This window comes from Hoplias malabaricus, chromosome 2, assembly GCF_029633855.1.
Source record: "Hoplias malabaricus isolate fHopMal1 chromosome 2, fHopMal1.hap1, whole genome shotgun sequence".
In the NCBI taxonomy this organism is placed as follows: domain Eukaryota; kingdom Metazoa; phylum Chordata; class Actinopteri; order Characiformes; family Erythrinidae; genus Hoplias; species Hoplias malabaricus.
Window position 1 is genome coordinate 77008393 of NC_089801.1, and position 20343 is coordinate 77028735.

Consider the following 20343-nt stretch of genomic DNA (forward strand, 5'->3'; position numbering starts at 1 on the left):
ACAAGAGTGATCCATTACTAATCAGAAAGTCCTATAAACCTCCGTAATGCAGCTACGTAGCCGAGTATAATCTGAGCCACCGAGTTTAGCGAGTTAAGCGAACGTTAACTAACACCAACTAAAACAGGCGAAGTGAGTGTCCTTACCCTGTTTACCTCCATGTTACAGAGGCTCTTGAACACCTTTCGTTGGTGTCCTTACATGCCCATATTGTTGGAAAAGCGCCAGTGAAATGAGCTACAGATAACGGAGTGAGCGGATGGTCCTTTCCAAAGTGCCCAAAGTTTAAAGTGGACAAATTTAGTCCATTTTCTGGATATTTTGGGATCTTTGGGCCATTTGTGCACAGATGTTCCACTGTACATTGAATGATTGCAGCCAAAAACAACACACCTTTTCGTCATTTTGCATTAAATTAAGTGCAGCTTCTAGAGTTGTTGTCCACCATCTACGTCACAGGCAAGACGCCTATTAGAGTTTCCCAACACCGTTGGGGGGGAACGGTCTTTTAAACCTTATTCCTTGAATTAGTAAGAAATAACATGTTTTCTGACTATCAATAAACACAAGTTAGGAACTCAAATCCCACTGTATTTATTTGTTTGACACTTTCATATCGCTGGTGCTTAGCCTTTAAAACACGTCAGGGAGAATGTTGAAGTATAACGTCCTTGAGTATAACACATTCATCTGTTTTCACATGCACTTTTGCCCCACCCCCCAACCCCCTCCCCAAAAAAAGTTATTATAAAGTATTCTTTTAAGTTCTTATTTGCCACATGGCTCCTGGTTCCTGGGGCTCTAGGTTCAATCGTTTGTTCTGGTGGCACAGTTTGTGCTGCTGAACATGATGGTGGCTGTAACACCGAAAATACAGTTTGACGATTTTAAAACTAGCTTGTTTATTTTAAATACTGAAATCATATTTTGTATTAGGGCTGGGCAATTAGTTGAAATCGACTTTCAGAACTTCTAATCAACATAATCTTGTCTATATCGATTATATTGATTATTTTTATTCTGTTATGGCCCCACTGTGTGTTCGACGTTGAGCAAAAACCAAAACCACCAAAGCACAATCACACACCAAATATAAACAGTGCTCAAAAAATGAGAGGAACAAGCTCCCAGCGACATTAGAATAAATATCCCATGTTTAATACTGGAGAATATTTACAGCACAAGCCTCGCCTGAACTCTGAGGGTCAAAAATACAAAACCAAAATAATCATTCATTAATCATAATTGGGTAAAGTGTACAATTAATCGTGATACTGATTTGCGCTCATATCGCCCAGCACTACTTTCTAGTGTCCAGATTGTCAGTTTTCACATGATTAAATATTTAGAATTATTATGTTTAATTAATGCAATGTTAAATGACAAGACTACTGTAAGTCTCTGTGGCATTAGCTGTGAAAACACAGAATTAGCCTTTGACACTTAACTTAAATAGAAGGTGTAAAGGACGTCACACCTCAGCTCTGCTTTAATATTTTGAGTAAATTCTAACATGTTTTTTAAATGAGCTCCTTTCGTTTAGGCAAATGACGATGGAAAGCTTTAATCTTTCTTGGGTTCTCTTGTAGTTCATGCCAAGTTCACTTAAAAAAGCCGCATCCCAGGTTCCCTGCTGTTGTCCCTCATTAAAGTCAGTGGCAATTAGGTATGAGAGAAGAATCTAATGCATAAACATGAGAATAATGAATAAACATGTGGAATCTTCCTTACTAGCACCAACACGCAGCACTTCATCACGAAATTGTATCATCCACAAACAAACGATGAAAAAACACACAAAGACCGTTTTTCACTCTCTCTGGCAGGGGTTCATCTCTCTGCCGCATGGTTGATCTGGGCACAAACTCAACCTCAATCTGCTTTAGTGTCTCTAGACCATTCTTCCGATCTCTCTTTCTCTCTCTTTGTGTATCTATGCATGCAGTTCTCTCTGTTCCTCTCAGTACTATGCAAGAGGCATAGTCCATTCTTCATTCAAATTCCAGGCAAACAGGCCATTAAGTACAAGTTTTTCATTTTCCAGATTAGATATATTAGAAATAAGGCAATCCAGTTTCTTAATTAAAGGGAAAGTGAAAGGAAGATAAGTGACAACAGTAGTTTTTTTTTAAAGCAGAGTTAAAAAATGAGTGAAATGATTATAAAACAGTTCTAAGAAAGTACAAATATGCAAAAAAATAGATGTTCACGTAACGATAAATCATCAATATACTCCACAACTTTTAAAAAAGTGTTTGTCTATCTTTCTGAGAACCCAGCTCAATGATATGGGTCTGAAAGGACATGGAGCTGGGGAGAAACCCTTACTGAGAAAAGGAACAAGAGAAAAATATCTTGTAAACCCATCAGAACAAAGAGAGAGGCCCAGAGCCCACACCTCAGCATCACTGAATGGGTGTGGGATAATGCTGTCAAAGTGAATTTAATGCTAACGAACCATTTGCCAAATTTGGACATGACTTCCTCCCATAATTCACTGTTCAGAGATGTGAACACGGCATCACCACTGTTAAGCATCAGCATTTTGTTTATGTTGAAATATGTTTTAAATATCATAACTTAGTCTCACTCTTGGATTTCATCTTCAGCCTCTCTCTCTCTCTCTCTCTCTCTCTCTCTCTCTCTTCTAATTTTTCGACAAATGAGCTGCACTGTAATGCAGCTGTATTAAACCTTCTGTGAACAATGCTAAAGTCCTTCCTGAAACTTTTTCAACAAACAGATTCAAATTAAATAAAAACATTATCATCATCAAAAATAAATAAATAAATAAGTAAAATGTAAATAAAAAATTAATAAAGTACTTAAAAAAGTTTCCTCTGGTCACTTAGTCATGCATTTTACACTGTACATTTATCCTAAAAGTCCCAAAAATACAAGAACATGCTACCATTTTAACTTCATTGTTGTGAAGGCATTTTTGAATTGATAGACTCTATTGATATAAATATAATTCCATGGTGATCACCTTACATTAATTATTTTACATTTAATTACAGTTTTTGCAGTCACTAACATCACTTTGTCCATTCTGTAGTTACATTTTCAAAACTCTAAACCCAATTAACACCTGTTTTGAATGACGGGTTGGACAATGAAAGTGAAACACCTGGTTTTAGATCACAGTAATTTATTAGAATGGTGTAGGGCCTCCTTTTGCTCCTTTTTCTCTACGTGATGCTGGTGGAGGAAAACGTTTCCTGACTCGCTCCTCCAAAACACCCCAAAGTGGCTCAATAGTATTTAGATCTGGTGACTGTGCAGGCCATGGGAGATGTTCAACTTCACTTTCATGTTCATCAAACCAATCTTTCACCAGTCTTGCTGTGTGTATTGGTGCATTGTCGTCCTGATACACGGCACCGCCTTCAGGACGCAATGTTTGAACCATTGGATGCACATGGTCTTACTGGTGCAATGTGGAGTTAATGAAGATTGGCCACCAGGCTGCTCCAATTTAGCCCTGAAACCTCCCACACTACAATGACAGGTGTTTCAGTTTCATTGTCCAACCCCTGTATACAAGCTTTCCCAAATCCAAACCTAATGATCTTTCATGTCTCATTTACAAATGCTGGCACACAGTGCGACAGAAATGAAAACCTAATGTTCAAAACCTTAAATACAGTATAACACATCTACCTCTGGAACATCGGCAGGTGAAAAGCTCTACTGAAACAACTGATAAGCGTTTCTGAATAAACAGATCAATGCCACATTGAGGTATATCTAATGTAGATGAATCACACCTGATTCTAAACTCACTCTGAGACATGCACTGGTGCTGAAGTGCTGTCAATGACACAGGCTCATTCAAAGGGGCTTTCTGGACTGAGTGGTCATTGTGGGTTTACAACACTGTGGTGGTACTCTATTTTACTCTCTACCATTGGTACTCTCAGTGATACATGTCCCATATCGTTTAGTTAGGGAACATCATTGTATCACAGTCTATTTTAATTGTTGATTTTAATACTGTGTTCATTTCATACGCCCCCTTCCATCTCCAGGACTGTTATTTTATTTTACAAATATCCCCCTCTTCTTCTGGAGACGAGAATGTAATGTACCTTTAGGGAACACAACTCAACTTTAAACCACTGTTGGTTTAGTACTTTTAAAGGTACAGTTCCACTGTTTGTATCTTTAGTGACAGTAATGTACCTGTAGAGTTTGTCATGAACTCTTTGCTGGGGACCACACAGTAAATATCAGTCATTCACTAAATGCACACATTTGACCCTAAGGCAAAAAATGTGGTTTCCAGGAAAAAGACAGTGGATGTTCTTTCTACAGGTTCTTTGCTGATAGAACTGACACCAAATGATATTGTTTCTGTGACGCCATCGACTGTTAGCATTCTGAGAGCTGCTTTGCTGTGATTGACTGTATGTTCCTCTTGAATAGAAAACATGTGCCAGTGTTTTGAAAGAATGACTATTGAGTATTGAGGCGTGTTTGCCGTGTTTTGATAGAGTTAGTGAATGTAGGGAAAGTTTTGTTTGAACATTGAAACATAGACTTGGTGTTTAATGAACAAATTTGGGTTTTTGTATGAGGTAGATGTGTTGCTGTGTTTAGAGCTTTGAAAAAGTATCTTAAGTATTGGTTAGTGCTTGTTAACAGTCGTGAAAAAACTGTAATTACAGTGTAATTGTGTGATTAGTTATTATTATTATTATTCATTCATTCATTATCTGTAACTGCTTATCCAGTTCAGGGTCGTGGTGGGTCCAGAGCCTACCTAGAATCATTGGGCACAAGGCGGGAACACACCCTGGAGGGGGCTCCAGTCCTTCACAGGGCAACACACACTCACACATTCACTCACACACACACCTACGGACACTTTTGAGTCACCAGTCCACCTACCAACGTGTGTTTTTGGACTGTTGGAGGAAACCGGAGCACCCGGAGGAAACCCACACGGACACAGGGAGAACACTATTATTATTATTATTATTATTATTTTATCAATTCACAGTCCTAGTTTGGGATTGGTTATTGGTATCGTAGGATACAGAAAATTAATGCGAAAAAAGAAACCAATTCTAAGATGGGGTTTGAAGCTGTGGAAAGATTTCCCTGCAGAGTTCCTGGAATAAAATGGAAGCAAGTCTCCAGAAAAGGAGCAGAGGCTGAAATAAGGGAAAAGGGTGGACACTAAATACTGAGAAAAATATTACATTTAATAGCTGAGATTTCTGTGTGATTCTCTATTAAATAGTTTTCTTCTTATCTGCCAACTGCTCTATAAGCTTCTCTCTCTCTCTCTCTCTCTCTCTGTCTCTCTCTCTCTCTCTCTCTCTCTGACTATGTATCTCTCAGTCTCTCATTTACTCTCTCACACACAAGCCCATTTTTCCTCTCAAAGACACCTTGAGCAGTCAGAGTAATGATGGATGGAGGGGGACACTCAGCTGGACAGTTTTATGATCTCACAGATGACTCTCCCATTTCACACACACACACAGACACACACACACACACTGCCAGGCTAGCGTTTTTACCGGTCAAACACAAACTGGGTCAGTAAGCTCATATCTGACAACCACAAAGTGCTCTCTCACACATGCACACGCGCCCATTTGCTCCGTCGTTATCCCTCACTTCTTCTGAATGTCCTTTAAGTGAACCAAGGACAAGTAATAAGAATATTTATGAAGTTCAGACATTTCAAATTCAGGGCAGTCGACACTGGCCTGTCATCGAGTTAAAAAGAAGATGCCCGGCATGGCTGTGAACACACACACACACACACACACACACACAATTCTTCTTGTACTTCCTTTCATCCACACTCCTGCACACACTCAGGAAGGACACTGCAGCCCCTGGATACTGACATAGCACTCTTGCCAGACTCTATATTTTTATGTTTTTGAAGCTCGTGTACTTTAATGACCGTCCCGTCTAATGAGAGGCTTTTTGCGTTTATGTTTCAGAGGCCCTTCAGAGACCGTATTATGCAGACTACTCTCCCGCTCGTCTCTACATCCACACTCTCTGCACAAACAACTACCTGGACCTCTTCATCACAGTCATCATAGGCATCAACGTCCTCACCATGTCCATGGAGCACTACAACCAGCCCAAGGTTGACCACAACCCCCCCACACACACACACACAAGTGTTTCATAATATCTGTACAGCAGCAATATCCAGCACAAGCTTAGCTGTATTACGCAGTGTAAATATGTACACATGCATACTGTCGCTGTCCAATGAAAACTATGCATCTCCCAAAATAGTATCTTTAAAGGAAAAGAAAAACATTTTCAACTTTCAATGGAAGTTAGTGTAAAATGATTTTACTCACAATGAGTAATTTTGGAGCATTTCTATTGGTTCATTCTTCATACAGCTGCTGTGTTCAAATGATGTAGTAAACTAAAAATCCACATAAAATTGAGCTACATGTATTTAATTGGACAACAGCAACATGTAACCACCCACTGTGACATTTTCACCACTGCTACTCCTGCTAAGCCCTGTATAACCTCCATCTGAAGAAATCTAGGCAGCCTTTAATTAACTTTCTTTTAAGCAGACACTAACATTTAAAGGGAGGCTCTAGCAAAAATAAAGAAATGGAATGTAAAAATCTGACTGTAAACAGATCACATCCTACTTTGGAGCATCAGTAGTCGCTAGAGTTAAAAGTTCAAGTTGAACGTCTTGGGGAAACCTCTTTGTGATGAAGAATCTGATGTGTTCAGACTTGTCAGCTTTGGTTAAATTAAAACGAACTCTGCTGCGCACCAAACATGCCGACCGAGACCACCTGAGCAGATGGGCCTCTATCTGTTTGTAAATAAAATCGTATGCGATTTGTTTCAAGAAAGAATGCGATATGAATCAAATGTGTCTAAATGAACCAAACCCATGAGACGTAATAATAACAATAATCTACTAAGGTCTTCTCTCTCTGTAGTGGACATTGTCTGGTTTGTGCAGTGGATAATTTCTGCCACTGTTTTGACTCCTTTGTCCATTTTACCAACTCTTGCTGTGTTAGTGGTTAGTAAAACAACCTCCAGGGAAACACACACAACCCTGATAAGTGCATTAAACAGCCAAAGACTCTGAAAACATCCTTTTTTTAATTTGCTTTAGTACGATTGCAAATGTGTCATTGTGAACAAAGACTAAAATATAAGAATGTATCATTTTCCTGTTTGTTCTGAACACACCCTTAAAATTGCAGTGTACGTTTTGATAAAATGATAGATAACATAACTGCTAGGAATCTGAATCTGAATCATAGCATCTGTCCAACAGGTTTTGAGAATAGATATCAAAAGACAGAGATGTTTTATCAGATGAAGAAGTCAAGAGGTCACAGGTGAACCACTCTCCCCCATGTCCTAGAGGAACAGGGCAGCCTTGCCCTTAAGAGAGGTGCTGTGTAACAAGTCTGAAGAGTTGTTGATTGGCTCTCAAGGTTCTACAGTGTGTGAGGTATCCCTTCGCTTAAGGGCAAAGCCTCCCCGTTCCGCTTAGATGGAGTTTCTTTTCAGCAGGGGAGTGCCAGCTTTAGAGCTTTGAATTCCCTCCGGGTCCAAGGGACTGGCACTCTGGTAGCACAAGTAGACCAGAGGTTACCCAGTGACACAGCAGGATAAAAGCTAAACATACCAGTCTAGTGTCTAGACGCCTCACTTTGGCTTCTCTGTAGCTGAAGCATAAAAATCTGTCTCCCGCCTCCTTTTTTTAGTGAATATATATAAAATCACTATTTTATTTATGATCTTTATTGACATCTGAGGGTTACATTAATGATAGATCGCTCATCCTATGGTTCCAGGGCTAGACTACCAGCTAGAATTAGTTGACATCCTAGTGAGTGAATTTTGACAACATACAAACATTACAAACTCAAGAGGTGCTACAAAATACTGCATATGACAAGTAACATAAACACAAATAGGCATGTGGGTAGGTTTACTATTTTAAAGATATTAAAACATATTTAGCAACACAGTTTTTATTAGGCAGGTATAGCTACACATTGTAAACTGTTAAAACCAGTAAATCAGTCATTCCTATACATTGCAGTATCAATGTTTCTATTATATTCATGTCGCAGTGGTGGCCTGCATATCTTGCAAAAACTTGCTGCCCCACTGCAATCTTATGCAATATCAAGAAATTGCAGTTACAAACCTCTGCAAAGGGCTTGTAATTCAAAACAGCGAATACATGGTGAGAAAAGTAGAGTTGTTAAGTTTTACATTGGAATAGAACATTCGAGAAGTAGCTTAAAAAATCTAGACTGTTCAATTCCTTTATGTGCCACAATGCAACACGCAGCAATTTGACAGTGCAGTCAAACCATTTTGAGACACAGAAACCACAGCAGTTGGAGAGGAAGGCATCCAGTCTTATGGTAAACAAATATTGACTCCTAGTTACCTCAGCTAACTTAGCTATTCTTGCACTGTACAGCTGCAAAACAGCCATTTTGTGAAGGAGTAAAGTGCTTGATAAGTAATGCCAAACACATTATTTCATTGAATTTATGTGAGTAGGGTGTAAAAATGAACTTGAATCTGGCATTTATCAGCACTTCCTACATTCTTACATTCACTTGTGGGTTGGTGGTGAGTGTGGGGCTGCCACCACTGCTGAAAAAAATCTTAGAGGATTTCCTCAAACTAATAATTGTATAGAATTGCCTCTCATTATATCAACTTGCACAAATCTTGATACAAGCAGAAAAAGTATAAATGTCACAAAATACATGCATACATAGAAACATGCACATATTTCAAATGTCAGCCTGCCACTGTAATGTGTTTTTTCGTCTGTACGCAGCGTCTAGAAGAAGCACTGAAGTACTTCAACTACTTCTTCACACTCGTGTTTGTGATTGAATCCATTCTGAAACTGGTTGCCTTTGGCTTCAGGAGGTTTTTCAAAGAGAGGTGAGACACTTAAAATTCAGTTTTTAGTTTAGTATTCCCAAAACATTAGTATGGAAATGAATGCATAGACAATAAGACAAACAATGCATATTGTGTGTTTCATGCAGAAAGTGGTTGCAACATTTCAGAATGTTCTCCCCTTTAGATCCTGCATGTACTGTTCTCCTTCTCTTTCTATTTCAATTTTTCTCTCCATCTCAGGTGGAATCAGCTGGACTTGGCCATTGTTCTGCTGTCCGTTATGGGCATTACCCTTGAGGAGATTGACCTGAATGCCTCATTACCCATTAACCCAACCATCATTCGCATCATGAGAGTACTTCGCATTGCCAGAGGTACAGGGTGGCAAGAAAACACAATCATACACACAGCTGAAACAAGATGGGCCTAAATAATTCAAGGATTGAAAATGGGGCAAGGGGATAAGTGTATGAAGGAACTACAAAAAAAAACATTTCACTTCTTTTCTGCACAGTGTTAAAGCTGCTTAAGATGGCTACAGGAATGAGAGCTTTGCTGGACACCGTAGTCCAAGCTTTACCGCAGGTTGGTGCCCGTATAAAATCAGAGTGCAGGTACTGGCCTGTGCCCTTGTTTTATAATGTGTATTTCCATTAAATCTTTTTTTTTTCCAGGTTGGGAATCTGGGTCTCCTCTTTATGCTGCTGTTCTTCATTTATGCAGCTTTGGGAGTGGAACTCTTTGGAAAACTCGGTCAGTTGCTCAGGCTTCTCTGCTCCATGTTGCCCACTGAGGTTGCGCGGAACAGGCTTAATGAAGTAATTACTGTCATTCTTCTTTTCCCAGAGTGCTCAGAGGAGAATCCCTGCGAAGGCTTGAGCAGACACGCAACATTCGAGAACTTCGGGATGGCGTTCCTGACTTTGTTCCGAGTCTCTACGGGAGATAACTGGAACGGAATCATGAAGGTAATGCGCAGAGATGACCTGTACATGTTGTCTTAATTTGGCTATGCTCCTCTAATATAAGCATGTGATTATAGGAATATTAGGTATAACAGATTGTGACCTGTACTAGGGAGAATAGGGTCTCTGTCAGCACTGCAGAAATGGCACTATGTATCATTTGCAAGAGGGTGGGAAACAAATATTCACAACCCATAGTCTTGTAGATACCTGTGTAAATAGTGCACCAATAACTACTGGCTATTTAGTTTCAGAAACACAGGGAGAAGGTCACCGCTCATTAATGATATCAATATTGAGTGAACTGGTGAACACCGACACCAAGCATCTTTAATATCAATGAACCAGAAACATTCAAACCTAACCTTTACGAAGAGAAACATGATATAAGACTGTTTTTAAAAGGAAGAGGGCTAATGTAATTTAAAAAAGTATAAGAATTCATAAATATCTTAATATTTATAATATTTTATCATTAAAACTCGTGGCTTTAAGTTATTTGTGTGTGTTAAACCACTGAGAACTGACAAATAAAGCATTTTTTAACAAGCTCTGAAGGAAATTATTAAAACCTGAAATATGTTTACACTAGCGGTGTCAGACTATGGAAACAATATATTGCAGTTAATTGCGTCAGTCTGTGTAGTTCATCACAATAAACCATGACTAACTGCAGGTGTTTTATCTGCTCACATTTGACCCTCAACTATAGATTTTCCTGTTTAACATCAATGCATTTAGTTGTAGTCATTTATGGATTTGTTACATTCAGAGCTTAGCCCTGAACCATTAACGTTAGCATTGTACACAACAAACAGTTAAATCTGAATAGACCTTCTGAGATAATGTGTCAAAATGAATATAAATAAAGAATGACTGTATGTGATTTTGTTGGCGAGTCAAAAGGTGTGAGTGAATTTGTGAGTGTTTGTTGTCCTATGAAGGCAGGGTGTGTTCCTGCCCTGTGGCCAGTGATAAGCTCTGGACCCACCATGACCCTGAACTGGATAAGCGATAACAGACTGTGAATGAATGAATAAATATATACATCCATCCATCCATCATCAATAAGCTCTTATCCAGTTCAGGGTCGCGGTGGGTCCAGAGCCTACCTGGAATCACTGGGCGGAAGGCGGGAATACACCCTGGAGGGGGCGCCAGTCCTTCACAGGGCAGAATGCATATACTTTTCACTTAATTTATTTTTAAACAAAAAAGTATAATGATAGGAACCAGTCAGAGTCACATACAATTAAACACTTTTACAGAGTATTTAACGTTCTGTTTTTCCACTTCATTCCAAGCGCACTTTGCTTACAGCCTAGTCTCAGCTCTCATGCTGTCGCCTCAAGAATCTCTTGCTTCAGTTTGCCTCTATGGATGGTCACAGGGACAACAGGGAAAATGTTTTTAACACTTTAAATTTGACACATATTTGACGTGCATTTATTAGAGTTTTATTGTAATGCTCTGTACTTTAGGATCAGTTTCAGTATCAACATTACCCAGGAGGCGTTCTCTGTGTGACCAGTGAGAAATAATTCATGTAAAAGTTCATGCTTTTATTGTCATCATTGATAACTGTGACTTCAAAGGATTAGCTGTATTAAAGCTACAAGGGGCTCATATTCTCCATCCAGTGAGGAAACCCTGTGGCATTTCCGTAGCTGTTTAGTATTCCAGTTAGCAGTCAACGAACTAGACAGTATCCTGAAAAGCGAAGCTTTCCTCTGAAACCAGTGATATCCGCGGTATAATTAGGGACACGCTGCAGCTGTGAGATTAATGAATTCATTATGCACTGTGGTCATGTGTGTTCTAGGACACTCTGCGGGAGTGTAAGAATAAAGACCGCTGCTTGAGTTACCTGCCGCTGGTGTCCCCACTGTACTTTGTGACGTTTGTCCTGGTGGCTCAGTTCGTGCTGGTGAACGTGGTGGTGGCCGTGCTCATGAAGCATCTGGAAGAGAGTAACAAAGAAGCCTCGGAGGAGGCGGAGTTTGAGGCGGAGCTGCAGCAGGAACTGCTGGCGGCCCAACGGCAGAGCGCCGCCGCTGTGGGTGGAGTTTCAGCACCAGAGAACAAAGCTGTGGCCATAGGGTCACAGTGCCTCGCACCTGAGCAGGTGGGCAGCATATTATTTGAGTCTCTTTACCGTGTTTATACTCAAAAAATAAAACTGTAATTGAATTATTGCAAGTAGAATCAGCGCACAAGGACTTTCATCTCATAAAGGGACAGACCAGCATTAGACTAGCTTTTAAAATATTATTTATCGCAGTGTCTAATATTCCATAGCACAGCAGTGTATCCATTTTCCTTTTCTGAGTAATTTGTTTTCTCCTTTCTGAAGTTGATTTGAAGCAGATGCTGCAGACAAATGGCCACCGTAAATTGTGCCTCGCTAGCATGGTCTGTCATTCCACTTCAAATACTTGAAAAAAAACCATTTCAAAACAGCCTTCTATAAACAATCCACTCCAAAGCAATCGTTTGCTTTTTTTTCACAATTTATCTCCAAGGGACACCAGAGGGGAAGTCTTTGTATTAGAAATCTTGTTCTACAGAAACTGCTCTGGGATGCAGTAAGCATGATTACAGCAAACACACATAGCCTACCTTCACAATACCTCACTGAAGTGACTCAGATCTGACTCTTTGCCTTGCGTGTGACTTGCATCAGATATTTTCAGGGCTGTGTGGACATGGCAAATCAGATTGGAGTCGCTTGTATATGTGGTCCTAGATCACGAATGTGAACGGTCAGATTAGATTTCATGGGTCTTTTTGCCTGTACTGCATTCAAATCCGCTTATTTCTTTGCTCGGATCAGATTTGCCTGTGCTGACCGTTCATTTATAAATGTAAATTGGCCCATATCTGTCTTTAATGTGAATGAATCTGTCTCTGAAATGGCACATATGCTCTTACTGATGTGTTTGTGCACATCGGCTCCTTCCCCAACAACACAGACATCGTATTAGAGAGTCGACTCGTTGTTTTAAAACATGTTTGTATCACATTTGAGGACAGCAAACAGCTTGTTGACCACCGGCTTTCACTACTGCACTGACAAATTGGCTGAATCCCAAACGTCTTCCTGCATCCTTTGTAGTGCACACCGTCATAAAATAACAGTTTCTGCAATCACGCAATAGACATAGAATTACAAACGATTTCTAATCCACCGTAAGCTTCCAGTCTTCCAGTCAATCTAGTTCCCTGTTTGGGTGTAGCTGGCTTTATAATCTGGGAAGTGCACTATGTAAAGCACAGCTTGAGCATCTCCTCTGTTGTTGTTTTGCACGTGCCAACGAATCGGACATGTATCCGAGCTAGGACCACTTATGTGAAAATGACTCGAATCTGAATAACCAAGTCGGATTGGACATGTCCACACGGCCGTGAGAAGATCAGATATGAGTCACTTCAGCTTGGTAATGTGAACGTAACCTTCAGCCAGAACAGGCAGTGCGACAAAACAACTGTGGGGGAGAGGCCTGAGTGAGTCACAAATAACCCCATATTCCCTACAGTCTCATTCGCAGATTATAAAACCAAATTCACTGCACACACACAGGACTCCAGCTCGACAGCAAGATGTGAAGTTTACAGTGTAATATAAATGGTTTAATATTACTAATTTGAAGCAGTATATGAGTGCTGAAACCGTGTATATTTACCCTACATTGCTCACTACTACGTAGTGACGAGGGAGACATTGGGGATTCAACCGATTTCTCGACGTAGGCGTAAAGGCAGACTGGCTTTTCATTCTAATAAATTCTAATGTGCCATGTACAGTACTGGTTTGCTGTCCTCCTGAGCAAAATGCAGTGTGCACATAAGGCAAGGCAAGGCAAGGAACGTAGCCTATGCTCTCTCTATATGTATATATAAACTAAGGAGTTTTCCCCCATATACACTCTCCGAAAAAACGTCCCGTACCGGTACAGTGTTGTTAACTAAAGTTCCAGACGACATAAATATCCCTGCACAGGTACAGCACTGGTCTTAGAGAAGGTATCGATGTACATTGACTGAGAGTCTGATATTTTCAGTGCATTAATCTATCCTCACTGTCAGGATTCTGATTGGCTCTCTGTACATCCACGTATGTACACTTCCTTTTGTCCTGGCTCTTACTGCTCTGACGCCTCCTCCTACACGTCAGGCCAAAGCAGCAGGTGATTGGTCCATTTGCCTGTCAGTCAGATTTCTTTTCCTGCTGTAGTAGGAGGTTCTTGGCCGTGTTAAGTGCCAAAACACACCAGACTCTCCCTACAGAGTGGAGCAGTGTGAGACAATCTTGATGTTACCACTTCAGTGACAGCAAAATATACCCCACCACCGTGACAGTTTTTCTGAGAGTGTACCTGAGCGCAAGAACCAAGCTCCTTTCACTTGGTTGTTTGCTGATTTTTTGCTGATGAAACCAATTTAACACATAATCATTACATTTCCAGCAGGACGACCCCCACGATGGAAACCTGCTCTCGGTTGGGAAGCCCTCCATCTCGCGGATGCTGTCTTTGCCAAATGACAGTTACATGTTCTACCCACTCAAGCCTGGACACAGGGCCCCTGATCAGCTCATTGTCAAACAGAAGTCTACAGATCGGAGCACACTTGCAGGTGACGTGATAATTAACCAATGATGCAATCATTCAGAGAGGATTAGTATTGTTTCTGTAATTTATTCCAAGCCTTTTCAGTTCCAGGGCCTGTGAACAACACCATTCCAAACACACGCGGTTTCACACTGTTAAATGTCAGCTGTATTTTGTAAATGTTTTTCCAAGTTTGGGTGAAATGGACACGGTCGTTTGGAAAGAAATTGCCCACGATATCGCTCTTAAAAAACCACTTCAGTAAGTTTGTTAATTCTTCCTCAGAAAGCTTTGAGAAGAACATCCTCATTAAAACTGTGAAGGAGGAGAAAATGACAGGGTGAAATACTCCAACATTTCAAGCAAATCTCTCTGCTACTCTTCCTATTATCATTACTGGACCATGAAAGGGCACACAGAGCTCCTGTTTAGTCAACTTTTTTTGAGCCACAAACTGCACCTTAGTGTTGTTTTCCTCCATTAACCCGTGTCCCTGAAGATTTTACTCTTAAAATGAAGAGTAAATTAAGAGATTCTAATTCAAAAATCATCAAAAATACAGGGAAGTAATAGCATTTTCACTTAATTGTTGTGATTTCATTTTTAATCAGTAGACTCAGCTAATATTCATTCATAAATATAATTTAATTGTGTTGACTTTACATTGATTCTTTATTTAATATCCACTGTTTAAAAGCTCCCACAGTCCAAAAACACACGTTGGTAGGTGGATTGGCGACTCAAAAGTGTCCGTAGGTGTGAGTGTGTGAGTGAATGTATGTGTGTGTGTATGTCGCCCTGTGAAGGACTAGCGCCCCCTCCAGGGTGTATTCCTGCCTTGCGCCCAATGATTCTAGGTAGGCTCTGGACCCACCACGACCCTGAATTGGATAAGGGTTACAGATATTGAATGAATGATATGTAGAATTGAGGATGTCAATGTTAAAATGAATACTGTAATTAGAAATACATTAGTTTAAATTGCAAGGGAATTGTTTCATAATTTACATCGGGCTCCAATAAATGGCACTCATTTCATGGGATGTTTCACGTGTCTGAACAGGGAAACCATGCTGCACTGACCACAGCCCCTACAGGACCGCTCTGATTTTGAGTAATTATTATCTCTATTTTTAGGCTCTTCTCTCTCAGTGAGCTCTCAGCCATGTGAACGGGGATCCCTGCTGCAAGCCCCAGGACCCAAACCACACACAGCCTCCATCTCCCAGCCTCAACGTCGCGCTGTAAGACACAATTCCCTCAGGATGCTTCAGAGACAGGTACTTGTTTGCTCTGAGTTTGTGGCCTACATGTTGATGTGATTATAAGATTCTGACCGCAACCCCTCTCTGTGCTGTAGGAGGCAATTAAGAGCGATTCCGTCGATTCGGCTCACCCCAGCTCCAGAGACAACCTGCTTCTGCACGGCTCTGACGACATCCTGCATCTCAAAGTGCCCGGCGTCCCTCTCACTGGAGGCTCCGCCCCATGCACACCTCAGGCCACGCCCCCTCTCCTCCCTCGCAGTCGGACAGCCAGCGTACAAACCAGCAGACAGGTGTACAGCCAGCGGAGCATCCCCTGCCGCAGACCTTCGCACACCAAACCGACACGAACGCTAACAATTACAGAAATCCAGAACATCACAGGCACACTTCTACCCAACACGGATGAGGCGGACGAGGAGGTCCGACAGATTACAGCCTCCATCATGAGGAAGGAGTCCTGTCAGCGGGTGAGGAGGAGCAACACGTTATCTCCGTATGTCATTACCCCTTCGTGTTCTGAGAGCCAAACCCAGGACTCACAGCAGAGTGACAGCGGAGCTCACCCACAAGGATCTAGGGGTTGTAACTTGAGGAAATACTACAGTGTGGACGCACACGGTCTTCTCACCCAGCCCAACTGCTCTCGACGGCACTCGACACACGGAGAGGAGCTCCCACAGCAGCAAAGTAGGCCGCCCTGTCAAGCACGTGGCAGATCAGCATCCCCCGTTCCCCGAAAAGAGAAAATGAGCCCGCCTTGCATTTCCATAGACCCTCCCACTGATACGGACCTCCATCCTCCTCCGGCATCAACAGTGCTGAGGCGGCGGGCGCCCTCCTTTGAGTCAGCGCACACCCAGGAGTCTTTGGATCTTCCTGACACTCCCCCAGTTTCAAAGCCACAACTAGAACCTCACTCAGAGCCTCACGTGTCCAGCCGCCTCCCCCTCCCCCAGTTCTCTTTCGACCAGTCGGACGTGAGCTCCCTGAGCAGTCTGTCAGAACTGCTGTCGGACAGCGACCAGTCCTCGCACTCCTTCCCTCTCGAGGCCCAAACGGAGAGCACAGGATCTGCTGGGAGCGGTACAGCCCGTAGCTCTTTCAGGAAGAGAGGACTGGTGCGAATGGCCAGCTCCAGGGACTCGGCAGATCCAGATTCTGTTGCCTAGGCCAGTGGTTCTCAAACTATTTTAGTCTAAGACCCCTTTGTGGACAGTAAGTGCCAACGTGCCCTCACGCTCCCATCCCCCTGCCTTTACTTTCTTTAAAAAGTTGAGGGCAATGTCTTCCCAGAAACCCATCTGTTTATCTGGCTTTCATGGGTATGTCAGAATTAGAATGGGTTGTTTGCATACGTCACGTCACTGAGTGAACTGTGGGTGGTAGACACGTGTTTATAAAGAGTCTGTGGTTTGCGATCGCTCCCAATCATTTCAGCTGATAAACCACGAGGAGCTTGTATCAAGTACCAAAGCTGGTGTACTTGTTCTTTAGCTGCATTTCTTGTAGATGTTGCCACCAGTGCACCCACATCACCAGCAGGACTGTGTAAAACAGTACACACTGCTCACAACAGCATGAGGCTGAAGTCAGCTTTTCATTTGCCATTTTCCTGGTCCACCTTAAATGGCACAGACGCTGTTACCATTTAAAGGAACACTAGGTAAGATTTGGGTTTTTCGCTCCTGGGGCTTTCCCTATTGTAATTTATTATTACAGCACTGTACTGAATCCAATGAGGCAGAGGAGAGAAGGCCGGATGTTTTCCTACCCTCCTCCAAAAGTTACATAGTGCAGTTTCTGCAGTGCTGAGCACAGAGTAGCAATGAAAGAGGCTCTGTTCTCTCTATTACAGCTCAGTGATGCATCACAATGATTTTGAAGCTGTAATTTTAAGGTAAAAATATTACTTAGTGTTCCTTTAAAGTGGAAATGGAAAACTGACTTGATAGTGTGGTCTACGAGGAGCGAGTGTTGTGTTTTGCTCAGTTCGGTGGCTGCTGCGGGTGTCCACGGGTGATGAACATGAAACATGAACATGAACGTTACATTAAGTAAACAACCGTAACTTTAACGTTGAGAAGAGTCGCGGCGCTCTCTTAAGCCACAGGACAATGAAAGAGAACCACATGATAGTCATCCTGGAGCACCTTGGTACCGAGGTTAACCAGTCTTCTAAAAACAAGCTGTATGCCTCAGTACTTTTGTGAGCTTTCGTTAGTGTCTGGAGTAAAAGGACGTCTGGAGAAGAAGATTACAGTTCAGTCAGAAATCGCTGGACATCACCTCCAACAAATGCTGTGATTTTTGTTTGTATATTTCTCTCGTAATATAATCTGTACCAGCACAATACCAGCTCCTCGCCTCGATGTCCTCCATCTTGTTTTCCACCTCCTGCCCTCCTGGAGTTCACGTATCGTCTGAGTCACGTGACTGAAATCGACCTATTGGACACAGCGTTGTGGTGAATTGGCCTGCATCATTACATCTGCCCGGGGCTCTACAGGGAGTATCACTGTCACACAGCTCCACGGTCCCTGGGTGTTCTCCCTGTGTCTGTGTGGGTTTCCTCCCACACGATTACAAATCCTTAGATATGCCTCTCAAGTTTGAGAACCACTGACCTAGACCACAGAACATAAGGCCTTCAGGAAGGATTTCAGGAGGAAGGAAAAGAGTGAGGTAACATGTTATGCAATGAATCTGCAAGAGAACTGAACCCCTTCCTAATCATATTGATTGGGGATTTGGGAGTATTTATGATTTTAAAAAAAAACAACAACGTCTGGAAATATATTCATATTTGATTCTCTTAAACCTTCATAAGAAGCTCACAAACTGTCGTCATGCCATAGTCTTTAAACCACACTTCTAAAACAACAGAACAGAAGATACACTTGTTATCATCAAACTGTTGTGATATTAATAGCGACCCTTAAATAATTGATATATTTTAGTTACCATTAGAAACCCTGCATTATATGAAACTATGGTTGTTATAGAACCCTGTCCTGGATCTAAGGAGAATGCTAGCTTAGTTTTAGGTAGGAAACCCTGGACTGTGTGTTTCGCTGTGGGAGTAGGGGATATGTTTTTTATGGTGTATTCCTGGAAGGGGCGATGCTCTGAAACTCAAATTTTAAACGCGCTGCATGGCAGAATTCTACGAACTGTACGGCTGAGTGAGTATATATATGTATGTATGTATGTGTATATATATATATATACATATATTGAATGCAGGGATTGGCCTATTGTATTTTTATAAAAGGTCAGAGATTTGCACATGGATCGAGAAGAAGTGTACAAGATTTTTGTTTGCCCGTTTTTACAAAATATATTTACAGTAAAAAGAAGCACTTCTGATTTTCCTTTCCTTTTTTTTCAAAGCACCTTGAGACTGAAGTCCTCAAAGCAGCGATACAGCATGTGAACCCCGGCTTAAATAAGAAATCAGTCTTTGCTTCGATGAATCATGCCTAGGTCGGGAAATGAAGGCAGGGTTCGGTGTCCTAAGCCGTGCACATTTACTGGGGACACAACCCCAGAGCCATGCCAGTTGCTATTATGTTTGTGCCCTGCGATCTCGTTAAGTTGATTATGAGAGGGCACTGTCTTTCTCTTCAGTCTTACATCTTCATTTTTACTCATGCAGCATCAGCTGAAGGGGGATTTGACAGATATTTTAAGATTTTAACTGGATTAATTTGAATAATGCAAGTGTTGGGATCTAATCCAAGTCATTCAGAATCGTATGGTATAGAAACGGTTGATTGTGGAGAACCTTGCCCACTCAGGTTTCTTTACAGAGGTGTGGTGATTTTATCTATTGGCCGAAACCCTCCAGGGAACAACATGTGTCCTCTGAGTCTCTGCTTTATGTCTAGTCCTGATAGTGTTGTGAGGATCATGGTAAAATAGTTATTTAACAGTAAATCCTTTGCCTCGCTATGCTCTGCCTATACCTCTTTGGCATGAATGGGTTTGAAAGGTACAGGTAGATTTTAGGCCAATAGCTTTATACTGATCATGGGAGTATGCGCCCTTAGGCGCAAGACTTCAGAAACTCAAAATTGGTGGGAACCGTGGCGAGTAAATTCCAGTCAGGAGGAACATAACAATCTTGTTATGTGTTAAGTGAACACAGTTCTGAGGTCTTAATTAAATAGCCGGCATATGCTTTTGCCAAAATACCACAAGGACCAAACCCCACAGCGGTGTTCTCCCCTTGTCTAAAGCAGCGCTGTTCAGAACGGCCAGTTTCAGCCTGTTCCTTTAAATAAGAACGAGTCATGGTTCAGTTCAGTGTTTTTTCACTTCCGTACATTCGTTCAATTTCTTCTGTTCTCGCTTTCTCCTTTTTTACTCAGTGCTCTTATTTCTCTTTTTCGCTCTCACATAAAATCGGGTCCAGCGCTGTGATTGGACACACTCAGACGAGGGGGCGGGGCAATTCTAAAGGCTCTGCACGCTACATAAGAAGCAGCACAAAATCAGAACGTTGGCAGCCCACAACTAAATGACAGGGTGGTCTTGTTTCACAGTGTGTGTGTTGGTAGACTCCAGACGCCCATATTAACGTGCACATGC

At 41.7% G+C, this 20343-nt stretch overlaps 1 protein-coding gene across 7 annotated transcripts in view; it reads left to right on the top strand.

Moving 5' to 3' along the window:
• Positions 1–19189, top strand: part of cacna1hb (calcium channel, voltage-dependent, T type, alpha 1H subunit b) — a 95535-nt gene extending 76346 nt beyond the window's left edge. For 6 of the 7 annotated variants that reach the window (XM_066661634.1, XM_066661638.1, XM_066661636.1 and 3 more), the window contains 10 exons: positions 5967–6118; positions 8840–8949; positions 9151–9284; positions 9425–9495; positions 9585–9663; positions 9757–9878; positions 11698–12000; positions 14342–14510; positions 15623–15765; positions 15846–19189. In XM_066661634.1, the coding sequence (XP_066517731.1) occupies positions 5967–6118; positions 8840–8949; positions 9151–9284; positions 9425–9495; positions 9585–9663; positions 9757–9878; positions 11698–12000; positions 14342–14510; positions 15623–15765; positions 15846–16922 (2360 nt within the window). In that variant the 3' untranslated portion in view covers positions 16923–19189. The remainder of the gene's footprint in view (positions 1–5966; positions 6119–8839; positions 8950–9150; positions 9285–9424; positions 9496–9584; positions 9664–9756; positions 9879–11697; positions 12001–14341; positions 14511–15622; positions 15766–15845) is intronic. The other variant, XM_066661635.1, reaches the window with a different exon arrangement.
• Positions 19190–20343: the final 1154 nt, after the last annotated feature.